This window comes from Parus major, chromosome 7 (assembly GCF_001522545.3).
Source record: "Parus major isolate Abel chromosome 7, Parus_major1.1, whole genome shotgun sequence".
Classification (NCBI taxonomy): Eukaryota; Metazoa; Chordata; class Aves; order Passeriformes; family Paridae; genus Parus; species Parus major.
Window position 1 is genome coordinate 28,761,302 of NC_031776.1, and position 21,280 is coordinate 28,782,581.

The 21,280-nt window shown below is 41.8% G+C and overlaps 2 protein-coding genes and 1 long non-coding RNA gene across 14 annotated transcripts; 1 reads left to right on the top strand and 2 right to left on the bottom strand.

Moving 5' to 3' along the window:
• Positions 1 to 520: 520 nt before the first annotated feature.
• On the bottom strand, positions 521 to 3,623 carry DBI (diazepam binding inhibitor, acyl-CoA binding protein). The gene is made up of 4 exons (XM_015634764.2): positions 3,518 to 3,623; positions 3,308 to 3,425; positions 1,529 to 1,591; positions 521 to 817 (listed from the first exon to the last, which is right to left on the bottom strand). Exons 1-4 carry the CDS (start codon positions 3,524 to 3,526, stop codon positions 744 to 746), a joined length of 264 nt encoding a protein of 87 aa, XP_015490250.1. The 5' UTR covers positions 3,527 to 3,623; the 3' UTR covers positions 521 to 743.
• On the top strand, positions 3,374 to 17,565 carry C7H2orf76 (chromosome 7 C2orf76 homolog). Of its 12 annotated transcripts, none has more exons than XM_033516220.1 (7): positions 3,374 to 3,446; positions 4,141 to 4,284; positions 5,507 to 5,659; positions 7,357 to 7,407; positions 10,906 to 10,943; positions 11,078 to 11,159; positions 11,983 to 12,528. In XM_033516220.1, the coding sequence occupies exons 3-7, from the start codon at positions 5,527 to 5,529 to the stop codon at positions 12,096 to 12,098; spliced, it is 420 nt and encodes a 139-aa protein (XP_033372111.1). In that variant the 5' UTR covers positions 3,374 to 3,446; positions 4,141 to 4,284; positions 5,507 to 5,526; the 3' UTR covers positions 12,099 to 12,528. The 12 variants fall into 12 exon arrangements, with proteins under 12 accessions (XP_033372111.1, XP_015490244.1, XP_033372110.1 ...); XM_015634758.2 differs by lacking the exons at positions 3,374 to 3,446; positions 11,983 to 12,528 and adding exons at positions 3,825 to 3,885; positions 14,267 to 17,565; XM_033516219.1 differs by lacking the exon at positions 3,374 to 3,446 and adding an exon at positions 3,825 to 3,885.
• Positions 5,504 to 10,307, bottom strand: LOC117244749. Its single transcript, XR_004498402.1, has 2 exons — positions 8,759 to 10,307; positions 5,504 to 5,710 (listed from the first exon to the last, which is right to left on the bottom strand). It is a non-coding gene; the product is annotated as an uncharacterized LOC117244749 (long non-coding RNA).
• Positions 17,566 to 21,280: the final 3,715 nt, after the last annotated feature.

The window sequence follows — 21,280 nt, forward strand, 5'->3', positions numbered from 1 at the left end:
CAGTGCTCAGCCAGTCTGTACGTGACTCACCCCTCACTGCAGCCAACTGCATGGCAACATCAGGTTGATTCTCTTGCTTTCACAGCATCAAGAGAATCAACTCCACTGCCTGTGGAACCCTTCCTTTCCCAGGGAAGGCTTTGTGTTCAGTATTTGCCTTTTCTCTAGAAGCCAAACGTTGTTGGGAAATAACATGGCCCAGATGTGTTTCATGAAAGATGATTTGGCAATTGTTGACTAAAAAGCTGTTGAAAGCTTTGGGCAACAAGTATCAAGCACCTTGTTCTTAGCACGCACAGCATTAGAGATAATAATTTCCAGATAGGTTCTGTGGTGCTCCAGCTTCTGTGGCTTGCCACTCACCTCTCTGGAAAGGAGTGCTTTGGACAGGAGTCGGCAGTGCCCGAACACAGGTGACCGACTCCCTCTAGTGGCACAAGGACGGGGGAGGCAGCTCCGCTCGGCAGCGGCGACAGGGATGAGCTCACAGTGATCGCTAAGGGATGACCAGCACAACAGCTAAAGTACCAAATGCACTTTAATGAGTTCCACATTTTTGTTCCCAGAAGGAATTTATACCGTGTCAGTACATTAGGCAGGTACATAACTTCTCCACAGCTACAGGCGTGAGGAGAACCGACTATGACACGTTAGGTATCTAAAGTTACTCTTAGAAACCAGTTTTCTACATTATTAGAAATAAGGCAGGCTTCAGGCGTGCATGTAGTTGATTTATCCAGTCCTCAGATGCCGTATTTGCCCTTTAGTTCTTCCACTTTTGCTATGTAAGCTTTCATTGCATCTTCTTTGGACATTCCTGAGGGACAGAACACAGGAAGCAGTCAGATACCTTTCAAAGATTAAGATGCCTTTTACAAGTCACAACTGCTCGCTACAGCCATGCTACCAGAGCAAAGGAGCCACGAAGGTCACCTGGCTGTGAATCCACTGCTAAAGTTTTAAACAAATGCATTCCAACAGTCACAAAAAAACAATGTTTCCAAGCAAAGTTGTTTTCGCTCAGACAGCAACCAAGCAGTGTATTAGTTCTGTTAGTGTCACTGACAATTATTACAGGAAAGCTATTCTTTAAAAAAAGAGACAAAAAGACCTATTGTCATAGATTAGACCACTTGTTTGGCTCCTCATTTAGAGCTGGGAGCTCAGTTGTTTCTTCCAAAGCTTTCCTAGCTGGAAGATGCTCAACAGCTGGAGGGAGAGCTCAGTCTTTGGGGTACTAGGCTGGGACCAAGAAAGCAAATTGAGATTTCTGCTGCTGTTCTTCCTCTTTATTTAACATCTTAGGCCAGCTGGGTATTTTGCACCCTAATTCCCTTTCACACAGGCCATATTTTTCAGGATTATTTTTGTCTTGGACAGGTAATTCAAGTTTATTATCATGGCATTCTGAACTTCTAGAACTCTTGTATCAAAATGCAACACTGTTCTGTTTCTTGCTGAACTACATGTGCCTTTCTGACTAGCTTTCCAGTGGTAATTTTATTCATTTATTTAATCAGACACATACCTTTCAATGCACTCCAGGCATCCCACTTTGCTTTACCTTTGAAGTCCAGCATGCCAGGGCGCTCTGAGAGAGACAGGATAAGCAGCAGGATTAGTTTGTGTGATCTGGCTGTAGTAATACCCACTTGAAGGCTTAGTTAGCTCTTAACCGTGAGTAAATACAATGGCTCATCCCTGCAGCTGTTATTTGCTAACCTGTAGCAAGCAGATCACCTCAGGGGAATTTGTTGTTTGCTAACCTGTAGCCAGCAGATCACCTGAGGGGAATATGTTATAACGTGGTTGGTGACAACAGAAATAGACTCTTTCAAATTCCCTTGATACAGCAGCATTTGAGAAGAAGAGCACCAACTATTGTGATTTGGTTTAGTTGTACTTTCTGAAGAGCCTGCTGTCAGATAAAAGCAATCCAATTAAAGAACACTAGCTCTAAAGTAAAGCTGAAATACCCTGAGGTCCATTACAGGCAGAGACACGAAAACAGACAGCTGTTTGTAGTAATATACAGCTTAGAACTCATTATCATCATGTGTTTCTACCCTATAGTTCTGCATCTGCATTTGGAAATGCTGAAAATCTGACTCACTTCACGGCAGGCTGTGATGTGGCCAAGTAGAAACTGAATGACATGTATATGGTTAATCTTTGTGTAAAGTCCTCTTTGTGGTTTTACTTCCTCTCTCTTTCTCTCCTTAAAGACAGTTCTTAGAACTCACAAATGGATCTGGGCAGCTCCCATGGCACAGTGACCTGTAGCTCCAGTTGGCAGCTCCACTTCTCTACAGCACAAACCTCACCAGTCACCCTCCCAGGGGCTGCTTCTCCAGCCAACTCACGTTGGCTGCAGCTTCACGGGAGTGCAGGCACTTGCAGGAATGGTGGCATATTCACAGCTCTGGAGCAGCCTTTCAGCCTGTCAAGCACTAATAATGCTGAGGTCCAGCCACAGCAAAAGGATCGCATCTTAACCCCAAAGTAATTTCTTTTCTCCCTCACGTTGCCAACTTTGGAAAAAGGAGATTAATTTACTTACCATTTCCTGCACGCTTCACTGCCAGCTTTTAAATCAAAGAACACTCAATAAACTTTGCCAGCTACTGGGTTAGGAGGCCAGCACTCCAAAGAAATGACCTTTTCCCTTTCTAATTCTAGCTACTACAGCATTACACAAGGTCGACAGAGACACGCTACACTTAAAACGTTATTCCAAAGGCTGAGCTGCCATGGACAGCATTGTAGCGAGAGCAGTAGCCACAAACATTTTGCACTGTGTACTTGCAGACATATTTTTGGTACAGACTTTCTGAAATATATTTAATTGCAGCTCCTAGAAAAGTTTTCTCCTCTACTGGTTTTACTCTCCAGTACTATTTTAAGCAGCCAACCCAGTCTAAATAAACTGTATGTATCATTCCCTCTAGTGTGGCAATTCCACCCTTGTATCGTTTGCCTCGCAGTTTAAGTCTGTATAACCGAGAAGTGTTAGCATGAAAGCAGCACCCTTCGGCCTGAGCAGCTACCTACTGACACAGGTCTCCAAAAATCCCAATGCCAATATTTGCACAAAGCATCCTCAGGCCCTCAGTGCGCGGCACAGATGGCGGCAGCCGGGTTTATCTAAAAAGGCCGAATTGCACAAGGCCTTATCGGGTCCGGCTGTGCCCTCCCGCACACAAATCCGTGCCAAGTCGGCACCGAGTCACTTGCGCTGAGCCGCGGGACTGAGGGAAGCGCAACGGGGACGGGTTTTGCCTCCCGAAGCGTCTCCAGCGGCACCTACCCGTGTTCACGTCGCCCACCGTGGCCTGTTTGTAGTGGCTGTAGATGTCCAGCATCTCCTGGTCCGTGGGCTGCGATTTCAGCTGCTTCACCTCCTCGGCAGCTTTCTGGAACGCGGCCTGGGGGGAAGGCGGCAGCGGGTGAGTGAAGGGAAGGTACCCGGAGCCCCCCAGGTCCCCCCGGCTCCCCGCAGCCCCGGCGCCCCCCGCACCTCGGTCATTGCAGCGAACACAGCGCGGTTCCGGGCCCCGCCGCTTCTGCCTCGCCACCCCCGCCGCGCGCCCGCCTCACCCCTCGCCAGACCGGCCGCCGGCCAATCGCAGCGCCGCGGGCCCCGCGAGCACCAATCAGCGCGGGCCGGGGGCGGGCGCAGGGCGGGCAAGGAGCCAATGCGGAGGCGGCGCTGGTGCCTCCCATTCATCAGGGCGTGAGGACACAGCGGCGGCGCGAGGGGCGCGGCGCGGGGGGGGCGGGGCAGAGCCCTCGCAGCCAATCCCGAGTCTCAGAGGGTGCCAAGGAAAGAACGCGATTGGCGGAGCCGGCGGGCGGGTCGGGACCCGGAAGTGCCGGTGGAGAGTGGTAATGGGCCCGGTAGGGCGGGCGGCGGGGAGAGGCGGGGGTTGTGGTTCTGGGGCTGCGGTTCTGGGGCTGTTGTGGGTCCCGGCCCGTTCCTCTCTCCCAGAGGAATGGGCCACCAGCGCCTCCCACCTGCCTTCTTGTCCCCATGGAGGCGAGGGGTAGTACGTGGTCCCAGACCTGCGTGCGATCGGTTTGAGTAGTAAATATGAAAATTGGCGAATTTCTGATTGAGCTCCCGATTCTGTGTCCCCACAGTGTTTTTCCATGTTGCTTTGGAGCAAGTGAGTTGAATGCTGTGCCCTTTGCTGCACTCCCCGAGTCACCAGCCCATGTGGAATAGCACCAAGAAAACATCTGTCTTTGCTGTTTAGTATAAATCGAGTTATTTTCAGGTGCAAAGTATGTGGTTTTTTTGTTTGGTTTTTTTTTTTTTTTTTTGATAGGCATGTTTTATTTGTGTGGTGTGTGATACATACAGCTCATTTAAAATGGAATTGTAATTTAGTGGGTTATTAACCAAAGCAGTGTAAATGCAAGTTGCTTTGTGTGGTGGAAGGTCTTTGTCCCATTTCTGCAGATAGTACTTGATGAAAATATTGATAGTTTGCTTTGCCAGGCAAAACAAAAGCTGGGACAAATACAGCCAGGGTTGGGAGGCATTTAAATAACCCCACAGCAAAAAAAAAAAGACACACAGGAAAGAACATAAGAAAGAACATAAGGGGATGAATAGGTAAAAGGTTCACTCTCAAGCCTGGAGGTGGTGACTGAGGTGCTTGCTCAGGGATGGGAGGTACAAAGGTTGTTCTGATGTTGGAGCACATGGGCTGCAGTCCTTGCTGGTTGCTGCAGCAGCATGGCACTTCAGTATGTGGCCAGGAAGCTGAGGGATGCCCAGCGCCAAAAATAAGAGAAGTTTGTCAAAGCAGAAAAGATCTTATTTTCCTGTGGGGAGAAAAAACTCAATGGAACAATACATGGGCTTGTTTGAAGAGGGTTTGGGGTTGACAAGGCCACTCTGTTTTAGGCTCTGCTCTCTAGTATAAGCCCACAGAGCCATTCTAGAAACCAACTATTATAAATTAAACCCCTTAACTATGCAGTTGTGTACCAGGAAAATTATTTGCCTCTGTATGTGGTGGTGGTTTTTCACTTCCCCTGGGGAGGTGAAAATGAGCATTGTGTAACAGCTTAGGCATTTTTCAGAGTATTACACTCTCTACAACATAAGTATGTTAAAAAAGTCTTTGGGTTTTTTGTATTAGGACATTGTTGTAGAGCACAGAGTTAGCCCAGTAGGTAAAGTGTTCAGTCACTTAAAACCCACACAATACACTTGAATTTATCCATAGCACTTCTGCATGTTTAGCAGGGAGTCTGGTGTGACATTACTCAGCACAGATCCTGGAGTATGTGGTGTGCAGTATCAGTAATGCCCTGTTTGTTTTGAGACCCTGTTACTGCTCCAGTAAGAATCATAGAAGTGAAATCCTGAAAGGCAGAATGCTGTTGGATTTCTCACCATCTTTTATTCTTTGCATGAGGCTCACCTGCACCTTGTTTTCCAGCCGTGCTCATGCACAGAGGAAAGGCAACAATCCCTCTCTTTAATGTTTCCCAGGTTATTCAGAATTAATTCTCATGTCAGCAGAAAGCTCGACCGTCACAGTTCGTCTTGTGCGCTCTTTTGAGCACCGTAATTTCAGACCTGTGGTGTACCATGGCGTCCCCTTGGATCAGACAGTGAAGGAGTTCATCGCTTTTGTGCGCAAGGGTAACGTGTGCTTCTCTCATTCGTTCGCTCCAGTCCCAAGTGTTGCTGTCCCTGCACAAGAAAGTGGAGGGGAGCAAATGAATGGGAATCCTGTGGCTTTGGTAGAGATGCCAAATTTGTGTCTGCATCCCCTGTGTGCTTTCCTTCCTTAGATGAAAGGTCTGGAGTTAATAAGAGCTTCCATGGTCGGTGTGCCATGCTTGAATTTGGATGCACTGCTCCTCCTGCCCAAATCCTCGTGTTTAGCCTAAAGGAAACAAGGGCATTGCTGCATTTGGCTCAGTGCCTCAGGCTCCTTGAGTGGTGCTGTCAGGCAAATATTCATAAATTAATAGGAATAAATTAATAGAAAGTCTTTGATCCTAACTACACAAATATGTGGAATGTGGGCACACAAGTCTGTTTGCTATTTGTGAGAAAAGAGAATGTTGAAAATTTTTTTGATGCTGTGTGGGCTCACTGAGAATGTTTGCTTTTGAGTTTCTGTCTCCATCTTGAGCTTTGTGGTGCAGATTTACTCATCTGTGGGCTTTCTCTTTTAGAAGCCTGTTGAAAGTGACAGTGAATCTAAAAGTTAAGTACTGCAGACCAGCCCACACAGTGACTTGGTAATTAGGGTGTTACCCTTAATCCTGCAGGTGTATTTCCACACACCTCAATGGAGACATTCATAGGGTACAAAATAACATAATTTTTTTTTTTTTTTTTTTTGCATGAAGTCAGTTTAAGCAAGTCTTGAGCTGTTATAGATTATAACATTTGAGCAACTCCTAGGACATTGCCCTGGGACTCACAGGTGTCTTGTGATTGGCAATTTCCATAGTTCTAGACAGGGATAGACATGGCAAGATCTTAGGATGCTTTTGGAAAACTGCAAGCACTTTCAGAACACATGGCACAGCTGCTCTTATGAACAAGAAAATAGAAAACAATGCTACAAAACTTGCTTTTGATGTGTGCAATATTGCTACTCACTGTTATTTGAGACAAAGTCAGTGTCTTGAACGAGACTTTTTAGAACCTCATTCCACAGGGACCCAAAAGTCCTGTTCCTTCCTTTATTGTAATCTGTTTTGAAGAGGCAGTTTGAGATAAATTGTTAAACTACTGAAGAAATCATGGCTTCAGCCAACTTGCTCTTGGGCACCCCACAGGTGGCTGGGCTTTCTGAGGGCCTGGTTAAGTCACAGGGAGCACTGGCACTGGGAAGGTGACAATGTTCCTGCAGTTACACATGGGCTGTGTCCTGCAAGAAGCTAAAGAGTTAATTCTCTACAGTTTGGCTTCCTTTTCCTGGCCTGTGGCTTGTTCTCATGGCTACCGGTTCATTCAGTTCTGAATGACAGTTGTCAGCTGTTTGTACAAGGTAAAGAGAAATGCTGGGCAAGCCATTAACAGGATGTTCCCGGCAGATTTATGGAGGATCAGACTCTCTGTTCATACCCTAATTGCACTGTCCTAGTGGGGTGTTTTGTTCACGCTCAGATGAAATTATTCACATATGGAGTCACTATAGAATCTGAGCCAAAGGCTGTGTTTGAGCATTTGATGCTCAAACAAGTCTCCTATGTTGCAGATTTATTTTGATGTAAAGGCTGTCCAGGGGATGCATACCTTGCACAATAATGGAAAATGAAGTATTGGAAATAATTAAAAAAAGAGAACTTTGTTTTAGCTTTGTGCTTTTATTTTAATAGATGTGTCTTCAAGAACAGGACTTCCTCCTCCTTTTAAAAATTACAAGTATGGTAGGTGTTTTTTATTCTTCTTGATGTGATTATGTACGAATGACCGCATAATATTTTACACCAGCATTTATACAACTTTAAAGACAACTGCTGTACAATACTAATGTTGGCACCAGTGCCTGCCTACATTTGCAACTCTATCCAGCTGCTGTAGATGGAGTTATGCCACTGGGATCTTGTCTGCAGAACTTGACCATTATTTTGAAGATCTGTTTTAATCTTTGAATTAGGCTGCATGGTTTACATTATTTGCTAGTGGGAAGTGATGGGTTTTGATATTAATTTTTTATTACTTTTATAAGTGCCTTTTAACTCTGTCTTTACCCTAATGAGCACCGTGTGATCTTGAAACACTTTGAAATTGTAGTTCTCTGTGTGTTTACGTACTTCAGTATCTATTTACTGATGGCGAAGCAGAAGCTGAAGGCAAGAAGTAGAAAATGCTTAAGACGTATATACTTAAATAGCTTACACAATAGAAGAGAAACAGGGGAACTTTGCTCCAAGTAGATATGAAAGCTTTTAAATACAAGCTGGTGGTATGAAATAGCATGTGTTGAAATTTAAGCTGACTTTAATGTACAGCTATATGTATATTTCCTTTTTGTGCAATTGGCATGAACATGTCCAATTAATCTGTTTGGGACAGAGAAAAATTTTTAAATAGACTAAATTGCTTCCTTTCTTGGAGTTTGTAAACTCGGCTATCAGTCACATCTTTTCTTAAACTTGGCAATTCTCAAAGTTCCTTTGTAGTTTTCCTGCAAGTGATCCTCTGTCTCCCGTGTTCTTGGAGTTGACAAACTCTGTCCTCTATGGTGATTCAAAGAACTGAGTGAGAAATCTACTTAATACATGTAAAGGGTAATAAACTCTATTTGTCCATTTAAAAAAAACAAAGGATTTAATTTTATGCTCTTGCTGATGGTGAAACAGAGAGTGCATATTGAACTTAGAAAAAGAGTTAAAGATTGATGATACATCAGTGGCAAGGATTTGAATGTTTCTTATTATTTTTAATATGTTACTTAAGATCTTAACATTTATAAGTGTAAGTTTGAATTTGGAGGTGCCCTTCACCCTGTCTGTGGCTTTGGCTGTTTGGGGGATTCCTGTCCAGAGCTCCTGCTCTCAGTTGTATCCTTGGTGCTGCCTGTCCCAGCTGCTAGTTCTTTCATCACTTGGAGATCAGTTTAGCTTTTCCCAAGACATACCTGGTGGCTGAGGGCCTGACTGTACTGAGCATAACTTTAGAACCTGTTGCACCAGTTACTGGGGGGCCTACTCTTACTGTGATGGTGCTAACTGCAGGAAAATTTTCACACAGGAAAATCAAAGCCAGGTTCCTCACCTTCCCCTCGGGCTGTGAATCATCCAGGTTCATGTTTTTGACATCTCTGCTGTCTCTACAGTACTCTGCTGTCTTTCTCGTGTTTTTGTGAGGAAAGGGCAGTGAGACTTCTGCATGAATAGTACCAGTAAGAGCCAGACTTTTTCTCCTGTTTTGTTTGGCAGTGCCACAAATCTCGGTTGGATCTGGTTGTCTCTCAGCTTGCTGGTTTCAGCTTCCTTCCCTGCAGAATTCAGCACCACTTTGTTTTTACATCATGTACAGTGCCATCACATTTTTGCTCTTGGATTAGTGCTCCAATTCACATCTCAAAGCTTCTGACTTCCATTTTCTCTTAATTTCTTCGTATGGATTATTCTTGTACTTGGTCTAGAACTCTTCTGAGTCAGTTTTATCTTAGTACCTTGTCATTGCTAGGTTTTCACCGATGTTGGCAGTCTGGGTAGCAACTTGTTCCACAAGCTGCTTTTCAGTTTTATTTCTTTCATCCATGACTGTGGAGCAGTATGGCTGGTAGTTCATAAAACCACTTAGAAAGTGGTATCTTATCAGTTGCCATGATAATCCTATTATCAGAAAAGGCAAGAAAAAAATTGGCAGTATGATTGAGTGGGACCAAATGGGGATGAAATAGCAAAGGCTAGTCAGAGGATTTAGCTTATGAGAAGAGACTATAGTTTCATTTCTGTAACAGAGTTAAAGAAGGCATTTAATAGCTCAGATGAACCCATGATAAACTGCTGGGTGCCAGTGGTGGAGTTCTGAGCAAGTGAAACTGAGACAATACTTCAGGACATGACTGTACAAAGACTAGAGAAAAGGGAACGTATCAAAGTAGACAGAGGAGCTGAAAACTAACAGGCACAGGGTTTATTTGCTGTAGTAGAAAGGTTTCATGATTGCAATATATTTTTTCTGTGATTGTTTGGTCTTTTTGTAATGTTTCTATGCAAGATAGAGCCTGGTAATTGCACTTTAATGTCTGTCTTGCTTCTAATACCACAGTTATTGCAACATACCAAGGCTGCTTTCTCAGTGAGCTCTGCAATGAGAATACAGAGTACTTCTTGCCTTATGTAATGTTTTAAATAGTGTTGAAAATGGGCCAGAATGCTATGGAAGCAAACTTCTGAGTGGGAATGTGATCCCTGTTATTCTGAACATCTGAATACTTGCTCCTGGTAATTTGAAAGTTGGTTTAGCCAATAGTTAACTTTGCTACATCCTTCTCTTACCAGACTATTTCAACGTGTAATGTTCTCTCAATGCACAAAACTAAACTAGAACAGAAAATGAGCTGACAAGCAGAACTGGTTTTTCTTCTCTGCTGGGAAGGGATTGATGTGTTACTCCAAATTTGTTCAAACACAGAGTCTTCAGAGTTCAGTCTATTTTTTTTTCATGTTGCATGGCTTTAAGTCATTCCCTCTGGGTCTTTGCACTTATCCAGTGGCTTCAGTGTCTGTTATTTTCCCCGTTTTTCCCAGGAAAAGTCCTGCCCATGTTGCCAGAAGAAAGTGGTACTTTAAAAAAAAAAAAATTCGAAAAGCACTGCACTGCACAAATGTAAGATAAAAATTATTGAAGAGGGTATAGCATTGAAGAGAAGAGGCTGTAGATGTTCATGTAAAATGAACTTGCTTAATGACATTTCTGCTGTAGATGGTGGGTGCTGTATTTATGAGAAGGGAAATTTCAAGGGATGATCTGAAGTGATCAGGTTACTGTGTCTTAATCACTTGCTGCCTATCAACTTAGCTGTAGCTGTTGACAGTGCATAAATGCTGTTGGTCCTGCCCCAATTGCATGTGTAAAACCTATTAAGTTAAAACACCCTAAGTGGCATTTAAATTGATGTGTTTTGACTGGCAATTGAGATGGTCATTAGTTGGTTATTGTAATTCAGCCAGCAGACAGGAGCCCAATAGGATGTGGTGCCTTAATGTTGCATTGACTGCTTTAAGACTGTGGCTGCAGGACTGTGAGATTAAGATGTTTTCTCCTCTTTCTGGTTGAATACACAAAATTGTTAATAACAAAAGATTTTGAAGCTTCCCCCTTTGTTTGTTTGTCTTTCCCCAAGTACAACTTTCAGTGTTGTCTGCTTTTTAAGCCTTATTTTAGGAAAACACTGTTTTTTCTTTCAGATACAATGAAGATTATTCACCAAGCACACAAATCTAAGGTAAGATTATTAGCTGTGTTCTTCCCCTTTTTTATGCTTTGATGCAGGCAGATCTCTGCACTGTCAAACAAGACTGGAGAAGAGGAAATCACTAAATTCCTCTTATCTTTGTACTCTGGTTCTCTGATTTGTAGACCGGTGAACTTGTAGTGAGTTTGGAAGATGATGACAAACTGATTTTGAAGGAAGACAGCACGCTGAAAGCAGCTGGAGTAGGTAGGAGTACATTTGTATTGACTGAAGATGCTGTTCCTCGTGGTAGCATTAAACTGATAACTGGCTGATTATGTTTGGACAGGCTGCTGAAAAGTAAATGCTATTTCTGATGCTCTTTACATGACTTGATAATTATTCAGGGAAGCATTATTCAAATCATTGGTCTGAGGGCAGCAGGTATCTGCACTCCAAATGTTCAGAATGCAAATTGTGATTTTTAGAGGGTATGCTTATAATTCTGCTGAGAGTAATTTTAAATGATTGACAGATAGGTTATTAGTACCGTGTCTGCTTAGTCTTATCAGTAACATTTAAACTGATGTTTTGGTTAGAAATGTAAGTAGTGGAACCAGCATGGAATAATGAAATAAGATTAGATTTGTTTAATGTGCAGCATACAGTGCTGCCTGATAGCCAGATTGCTCAGGAAAGCTCGAGCAGTATCATTTAGAGAATGTGCTGAACATAGCAAAGAGTTGAAACTTGACCTGATTTCTCACATTTTGACAGGAGACTACATATAGGGCATGTCTTTTGGTAATAATGTAAAGAAATGTCTGTCATGATAAAATTGATGGTCCCTGGATGTCCTTTGGGCTCCTCATAAATGTGGCTGAATGATTTTGTGGCAGCAGGGTACTTAAGGGATGTGGTTGCATTCCACCTTGATATGGACAGTTTGCTCATTTGAATCTGATTTGCCTGGCTGGAAAGCTTTAACTGCCTCTGCTCTAAGTGCAGGGGCTTCACAGAGGAGGCTCCCTCCTGCTCCTGGTGCTCACTGATTGCTCCCCAGCTACTGAATGGGATTTCTTTCTCGTAGGTTACTTGGCTCTCCTGTTTCCTGCCATTTATTTTCTGGTTTTAAGTGACTTGGGATGTCTCTTCAGTGTTTTCCTCTGGTGTGAACTACAACTGGTCCCAATATACCTTTCCTAAAGGTCTTTGAGTGTTCCTGTAATATGAATCAGAGTTTTTACTACACCAAGTCTTTTTGTCTGTGGAGTGGGGTGAAGCAAAAGTGAGGATTACTGGCACCCAAGCCTTACAGATTTGTAATTTAGCTAGCAGAAGGTTAGTTTAACTATGATCTTTATCTATGTAAAGCATAAGAGGCAGTGCAGTTCAGGAGAGAGGCTTATGACAGTGCCAAATGTTGAATTAGAAATAACAAAGCTGTCTTCTTTCAAACAGTTATGGATAAGTATTTGTATATTTTATCCATCTTTGAAACTGGGTTTGTAGCAGTGAAGCAGTTGGATGTGATCTCAAAAAAGGTGTCAAAACATCAGACTAAATGTTACAGTGAAAGGAAATGGGAATGCAGCAGCCTGTTCTGTGTTTCTGTACAAAGGGAAGGGTGATTCATTTAGGGCAGAAAATTATTTAAAGCTCCTTTTTTTCTTTTTTTTTTCTTTTTTTTTTTTTTCTGAATAAGCAACTATTAGTCATTAATATAGTCTGTATTAGTATATATATTAGTCTATATTGGTATATATATTAGTCTATATTAGTATATAGAGCATATTTGTGATAGAAGAGGAAAGCCATTCTTTGGAAAATGTGATATGCCATTATCTCGTTTTTAATTTGGATATGTTCCAGTGTGTTGATGTGAAAATTAGCTAAGTTAGGAGTGGGGTAGTAAAATCTTTGTAGTAAAATCTTGAAGATTTTACTTTTCTCCTTCAACAAGAAGTAGGAAAGAGTAAACCAAGGAAATGATATAATCTATCATGTACCACTGGTCCTCATTTTGTACAAAATTTATAATTTTGTACATTTTCTTTAAATCAGTAAGAAAATTTGAAATCTCCTACTGAGATATGAAATTTTCCCAACATCTAGTCTGGACAAGACTTACTAGAATAAAACAATCAGAATCACTGCTCAAAAATCTGGGAAATTCTGATACATGCAGAACATTTTTCCTAAGCTGCAGTTGATTGCCCTTGGCAGTATACAGGGTTGGGCTAGAGAGTTATAAATTATGAGGACATTAGATAAGTATCCTCAGGAAAGCCTCTGTAGTAGTGATTATTATTACAGTTATTATCCAGTCAGCAAAGTTAATGCTTGCATTATTTATTTTTTTTTAAGCAGGGTGTATGTTAATAAAGTGTTCAGTCTTCATTACAAATAGTCTTGTCTGTTTTCTAGCTGAGATTCTAAAACCCCTTCTACTCTTTTTTTTTTCTTTTTTTTTTTTTTACAAGACAGGCAGACTTCATTAACTTGAGGTTTAATTTAAAAAACGAATGTGGAATTTATTGGCTCAGCACCTTAAAGAATTCCATGTTTAATAATTGTGAAGGCATTCCATCAGATTTGTCTCTGTTCTGAATTAGTAATGTTGCTGACTTATTGTTTTAGAAGAGGAAGTCCTTGACCTACTGGGTTGAAAGAATTGTGACTGTTCTGAACCTTTGTGGGTCCTTTAGCTCTGCCATATCCCCTGTGAATAATTAGAGGTATTTGAAGGTATTGCTGGAGAAGCCAATTTGTGTCTTTCACTTTGCATATTGTCGAAGCCTCATGAATTAATCATCAGCAGGGCAAAAAATTAACTTCTTCAGACACATATTTTGATGGGTCATGAGGGAGAATGTAAAGTGATCTGTAAAATATTCTACTGATCCTCTAAGTATTAAATTATTATACCTACAGGCTAATTTAATGGAAAAAAGAAGTTTCTTTCTCCCTTTCCTAGCAGAAAAATGCACAAAAAAAGACTGTATCATGCTTCATTACTTTCCTAGCATTTGAAGGTGTTATAAATGCAATCACTTAATTTGCTGAATGCTTATACAAACAATTCTGAAGACTGTGTTAAACAAATCTTGAGGGGTCTTGTGTACATATTTACTTCTATACATTCATGTTCTTGGCGGTTTTGTGTGTTTGGGGCATTTTTTAATGAGGTTAAATGACATCTTTAATACTGGCAACCTTTTTCAAAAATATGACAAGGAAAAAAAGAAACGTGGTGATTTTCTAAAATTGTCTTTGACCACAAAGCTGCTAATTGTCTTCTAAGATTCTAAATAGCTGGCTGTTGGTGGTTCATTTACTGGTGTGCTAAATATTTAATTTTTTATTCATTCTAGCAAATGAGACGGAATTAGCATTCTTCTGTGAGGAAGATTACAGAAACTACAGAGCTAATCCTGTTTCGGCCTGGTGAAGATCCCAAGAGATTGTTTTGTTTTCCCATACCTGTTGTAAATTTTCCTTATTCTGCTTAATGAGATTTTTCTTAAAGATCAATAAATCCTAGAGGATTTCTTTGCAAACAGTGCAATTCCCTTCCTATAGAAATTAATTTTTGTCAATATGCTGAGGCTGAGAGAAGAAAAACTGGGGGACATAAATGACTTTTTTCTTCCTCCCTTTTCTTTTTGCTGTGCTTGGCTCTTGAGCCTCAGGCAGTGCCATCCCTGACCCGTGACATGTTCTTGGTGTGATCCCACAGCAGACAGTAACTGCATATGGAAATTATAGAATGCACAGGATGAGCCCATCACAGTACTAACTTCTAATGAAAATGAAGTGAAACCTCCTTCAAATGAAATGAAATGTTTTATGACCAAATCACTGGGTATTTTAAAGAACTTGAGAAGAGAATCTCTCTGTTTCAAGTCACAGCTTTACTTCTCTCATTTTATGTTTGGTCTCTTTTGTTTAAATAGTGCAGACTGGCCAGTGTTTCATGCTTTTCAGTGGTGAATGCTTTCCATTATCCTCTCTTCCAGCCCTCTTTAGCATGCTGAAAGGGACAAATATCTGTTGGGAGGCTTTTGTGTCCAAGGACCAGCTCGCCTGTTTGTAGCTTTACTTCATGGAGACACCTTCAGACAGGGGTAGCAGCTCGAGTTCTGCCAGGATGTCAGTGTGCCTAAGTAGGAATTGGGCATTTTTCCAAGTGGAGTGAAAGCTCATGGTTTCAGTTTTAAGAATAAAACCTGAATGATTGCATTTTTTGCGAGGAGAGGCCCAGTCTGTGAGCCACATGTCTTCAAGACTGGAATTGATTCCTTTATGCTTTCCATGAGTCAAATACTCTGTTGCTATGTGTTTGTTCCTGGTAATTCCAGGCTTTCCTACTACATGAACCAAATTAAGAATAATAGAAAATAATCATGTATCCAATAAAGTACCTTTAGGTAGAGATTACTTATGAAATGCTCTTTAGGGGGTACCAAGATGGGGAACTGTGCCTTTAAGCCTCCCTTCACTCAAATGGGAATGATGCTGGCTCTCTGCCTTAGCAGGCTTTTTGGGCATGGGCTCTGCTAAATTGAATGAGAGCTCATGTGCAATTGCTTTAGACCTACACATCTACACTGAGCTCTGGGTGAGAGCTGACAATGCTATATCCATGACACTTTATGGAGGAGTAACCCTACCATTTCCTAGAGCTTTGATTATTGTTTTTACTGACATGTGTGGTTTCCAAAGTCTCCAAGTAAAATTTCCCTTTATTTCAGATGTAGGGCCAAAGAACCATCTGTGTATTCTTCCCACCTAATTTTCCTCATCCTTCCTGAGAACTCTCTGGTTTAGGCTGTTTTACTCACCAACAGCTTTGCTTCAGAGTTTTATTCTCTAGTGAAAGAACTCTACCACTTTCTCAACTGTGATAAAATTATTGTATCTTTATCTTGTAAGGAGGAGTCCTGTGTCACTGAAGTCACCTGCGTTCTCCTGGGATGTAGGTGCTGTTATGCATGTCCTGATGAATTTATGAGGAGAATTTACCTCTTGCCTTCTCTTTCTGTCCAGTCAGCCTCTCTGTTGCTGCTACCTGCTCCCCAAACATGGGCCCATGTTCAGCTGCCTTCTTACAGAGTCTGTCATGTTTGCAGGTTTATGTGGTTAGTACAAGTTTGTGCTCATCTTCTCAGTTTGAGCTGATGCATTGCACTCCAGACTATCTCATCTTTGTTCAGCCAAATTTACAATAATGGAGGTTACTTTGTAAGAACAGACAGTGTACCAGAGACATCAGTGTCAGGCTGGCCTGCCAGGGCATCTAAATGGTGTCTGTCACCACATGCAGGCTCTCAGACTGAGCAAGAACTTCAATTCTTTTCCTCCTGTTCTAGGGATTTGAATTTGGTTTCCAGCCCTTTCAGACAGATTTTGTGATCCCTTTTCTCTAACACATTTGTGTTTGAAAGATTCACCACATTATAACAATTGTCTTTTCTGGGCTTGTACAGTTCCAAACTTGCAGTGTCACATGAAGTGTGGTACTGTGGAAGAGCAATTCTACAGCATCAGTGACAAAAACTGTAAATGTTCTACTGCAAATATTCAAGAATGATGTGATTGGCACTTCAGATTAACTTCTCTTTCCAAGGGAAGAGTTAAACTGCTTTGTGAGCTCTGTTCACTCTGGCAATGGCACTTCATTGGCTTCTTTCTCCAGCAGCACAGTGGAGCCTTTTGTAATGCCCTCAATGGCCATACTTATAAACTGGTTTCTTCCTGAAGTGTTTTTCTACTGTGGTTGTTGCTTTTTCTGGATTGTTTTTGGTTTGTTTTTGTGTTGTTTTTTTTTTTAATGGAACTTACAGTAATGCATCTTTCAAGTAAACCTCACAAAACTACAGATAATAAACTTTCTAGGAAAGATGCTGTTCCAATTTTTTTTGGTGGGATATGGTACAGCTTTGTATCAAAGGAGGTTTGATTCCAGAATTGTTGGGTACTGAACAAAATCTCTGAACACTGGCTAAGAAATTAGTAAAGACTGAGATGTCTGTCTGAGATGGTGTTTTGAAATCCTCTTTCTGTTGAAGGAAATCACAAAGCTAGTACTGTGGTTTGTTATCCTGGCAGAAATAATGAGCTGCATTGGTTTACAGCTGCTTTTAATCAAAGGTGTAGTGGGGAGAGTCATACCGCTTTGCCAGTGGTCTTAGGCATTGTGGGATAAATAAGGATTTGTGTTACAGTGGGATGTTCTTGGAACCATTCACCATGTTTTTGTTAAACAAAAGAACAATATCCAGAGAGGACTCTGAAATAAAATAAAATTTATCCTGTGTTATAACACTGTAGCAGGAAAAGACAGTCAAACTGGAACCCTGGGGTGGTGTGTCAGGCTTGGCTGTCTCTTGGAGAAAAAAATCACTTCAGAGAGACTGGAGTTTTGACTGGGAGGTGTGAAAGCATTGCTTTCTGAAGAAGAGAGGAAATTTGGAAAGGAATTATCATAAATAGGAGGAAGAGGTAACAGCATAATTGAATAAACAGCAAAATCTGCATGTGCAACACTCTTGGTGCAGAGATACCAGAGCAGTGCTGCTTTCTAAAGAATTAAAAGTATACAAATGGTGCTTTATCATAATTTTGGAATTAAATTAATGAACTGCTTCAGTAGGCATCTTGTTTTTTCTGGCTTTGTCTCATTATACTTTCTGCATCCAACAGTTTTAGTTATTTTTCTGCCCAGAGGTAGTTATGTTGCCTTTTGAAGAAGGAAGAGTTAAGAAAATTTCAATCTGCTGACATGGACAGCTGAGTTGACCAGTGGCATAAAGGAGAACTCAAAATCTGTTAATCACCGCTTTTACAGTTAACTGCTTTATCTGATGTAAACATCGTGACCTGAAGGTGATCCAGAAATATATTGTAAGTTGTGGTGTTTCTCTTTCACTCCCTGTCAGTATTTAACATCCCCTGACAGATCACTTATTTAAAAATGAGCCTGCAGGTAGCAGTCCAAGACTTCCCAAAGCCATGACAGGACATTCATGGGCCCTGTCCTTGGAAGCTCATAGCCACAGAAATCCTGAGTGTCCAAAGATCAAGAAGCTAAAACCAGAGCACAGGATACTCATTCGTGGTCTCCTGTGACTGACAGGATCCCAGATACAGAGCAGGGCAGATGACTGGAGGCATTACAAATGCTGAAGGCAAATGCACACTTTTGTTTATTGAACAGCTTGGACTGAGCTCAGGCTTCCCGGTTGGCACCTGATCCCCTTTCCATCACTTCCCTTCCATAGGACTACTTGGCACAAATTTGCAAGTGGTTAATGAGTCAAGAAACACCCAGTATACAACTTTAGTTGCTTTTCATTTTATCAGGATATTTTTTCTCTACTCTCCATTTCCTATTGAGTCAGAGAAACAGGCACAGCTTCAAACATTTCCCCAACCACTACCCTTTGCTTGTTGCCACTTCTGCTGATTTGCAATGCTTTAATGGTGAGGTTTGCACCTCATCTGATATGCAATAGTAGCATTTCCTGTGGCATGTACATCCTGTGAATTTACATATTTTAAAATTTGTTCATGAAAAAATACACTTTGAAATGGAGACTTTTTCTACACTGTAACTGATAGTGCACAGCAAAAGCTCTTTCCTTGCTTTGCAGGAAGACTTGCACAGGATAGCACTGTCCACTGGTCAGTGGAAACAAAAATGTTTTTAGCACAATGCTTTGTATCTTGTAAGGAAATGAAAGAGTTACATCAGGAATAAAAAAATAAAATTAAAAAAAAAAAAAAAGGCCGTGAAAAGCCAAGACCTATTGCCATGAACTCGTTTCCTGCAGAGAAAGCCACCAGATGTCAGCACAGCCTGTTCTTTGCCTCTCCAGAACCTCTGTGAGCCAAGAGATGTGTCATATTTATGAAAAGTGCTTAGTTGTGAACTGGTTTAGCCTGTGAAATCCGTGCTAGGGTTCTGGTGATGAAAGCTGAGCCTTTCCTTGCAGAAAGTATTTCTTTTTATATTAAAATCAAAAAGCGGCAAGTCGAACTGGTTTCAGTGCCTAAATTCCTCTTGTTAGAGAGCATCCTTTGTGGAGCCAGTTCCAGCGTATCTAAATCTTTGCATGCTGGGAGGAGGCATTTGCAGAACATTCATTTGAAGAATTGTCTGGAAAAGATCAGTTTTAATTTGCTGAGGTTTTGTAAAGTAGATTTTAAGTATGCCTATTTCTTTTAAACACAAAGAAAACCATCTGGAACAGATGCACATGCAAAGCAGGGCAAAACATCTTCAGTAACACAGCTTAAACACACAACAAATGTATCCTCCATGCTTCTGACCCTAAGCTCCCACAATTTCCTCCTTGTAGTGCAAGGGCTAAGGAGGACCTGGTACTACATTCTCTGGGCTGTGCTTTCTGAGCTGGGATGAGCTGAGGTGGGATATGAGTTTCAGAGCCCAAATCCAAGCACTGTGCACAACTTTATGCTGTCAGTGATTAGAGCATGCATAGATGCTGCCTAGTTAAAAGGCTAAATTTGAATTTTTGCACAGGGACAAGGTGTGACAGCTTTCTGCTCAGATTCCCATCGCCTTTCTTGCAGCAGCTTGCAGGTGCCAGGGAAGTGTTGAAGAGAGGGAAGTTAAAGTGGCAGGTAGAGCCTGGGTGATGTAAATAATCTTTCCTCCTGTTTTGGGCTGCTTGTTTAATTCCTTTCTTCTAGCCTCATCACACTGGTGTAGTGTAAGGGGATTGCCACAGCTTGCTGTGTATGGGAACTGCTTCTCAATGCCAAACTCTCTCTAGAACCCTCGAACACAGTTCACACTCTGGAGGTGATACAGGAGAAATTGCAGCTGTGCAGTCCTGGGCTGTGTGCAGGGGAAGACTGTGGTGTGCAGGGGTGCAGCAGTGTGGTGTGCAGGTTGGCTGGGAAGTGTTCTTGCTTCTGTCCCTTCTGCACAGCACCGAGTTCTGCTTTGCTGAGGACCAGGACCTTGTCTGTAAACTTGGGCATGCATGGCAGGTAGATGAGAGGAGAGGTGGGTGTTTAGGGTGGTGATGCAGTGGGGGAGAGTATGGGGCTTTTATGTCCCTGTAGATGAGGTATTTTTGATCAGATATGGATTGTAACTTCTGCTTGTTATCATCCTCTCCCTCTGATAGCAATAGATTAATTCCTTTCTAGTGGGACAGAAGCAGCTAGCCAGAGGAGTGGGAGTTTCTGTTGGTAGTAAATACATTAAAGGGCTCAGTGTGACAGATTAACATAAGAATTTACCTTGGTCTGTCCATTCCTGCTGTCTGGCAGGTGACTTACAGTGTTGTGTACCAGAAATGTCAGTGAGTACTGTAAGAACTGCTGCTGTCTGCTCTCATTCCACACCTGAGAAGGTTTAATTCTACTTTCTAACCTAAAGCCCATGGAATATATTCTTTAAGAACAGTTTGGGAAGCCCCTTTTCTTCAGTGAACTGGGATTTTTAAGATGGAAAGCATGGTGTTGGTCTGATTTCAACAGTACTTTGAAGTCACATCTTTGCCTCTCTGCTTGTATATGGGTGTTGGTCTCTCCCTTCAAGTTACCAGCAACAGGACAAGAGGAAATGTCCTCAAGTTGTGCCAGTGGAGATTTAGATTTCTAGCCATGATAGCTTTATACCTCAGCAGTTACCATAATGTCCACCTCTTCACAACTATTCTCCTGCCCCATCCCTCCCAAATCAAATACAACTGATTTTGTAGAACTCTGACTTGAATCTTGCACAGCAACTTTGTTTAGTTCTAGGGTGCTGAATGAGACAGCTACTTGAAAGCAGGCATCTGGCTGCAGACAGCCCTTTAAGGCAGCAGCTGAAGGTAGCTAATTGCAGATCAGATATGGGAAACAGGTAACAAGAGTAACTAACCAGCTGAACAGCAGCTGTAGTGCATCTTCCAGTGTTGAGATTTCTAAATCTAAAGCAGATTATCTTTCTAGGAGAATGCACTCGTGCCACTAAGTCTTTGAAAGGTTTCAGTAATACTGTGGCTTGTGATATGTGATCCTCCTGACTGGCCCCAGACAATGGTTATTTTTAGTCTTTGATTCTGAATGTCCTGTACATGCTCTGCTAACAAGAACTGTCCCTAATCGTAGATGGTATCTGTGTATTCTGTGCTCAGCTTTAAAATGTGCGTAGTTCTCACATACACAAAAAAAACCCCTTGTGCAGAAATTCTGCAAAACTGATGCTGCTTATTAAGGCACAACAAATAGATAAAAGAAAACTGTCCTAGTGTAACAAATCTTGTTCCTCAAACCCAAGGCACAGTCTGAAAATCCTACTAGCTCAGTGTGTGAAATTTAGAGCTGAAGAATAACACCAGGTTTTGTTGCTGATTGTAGCTGTG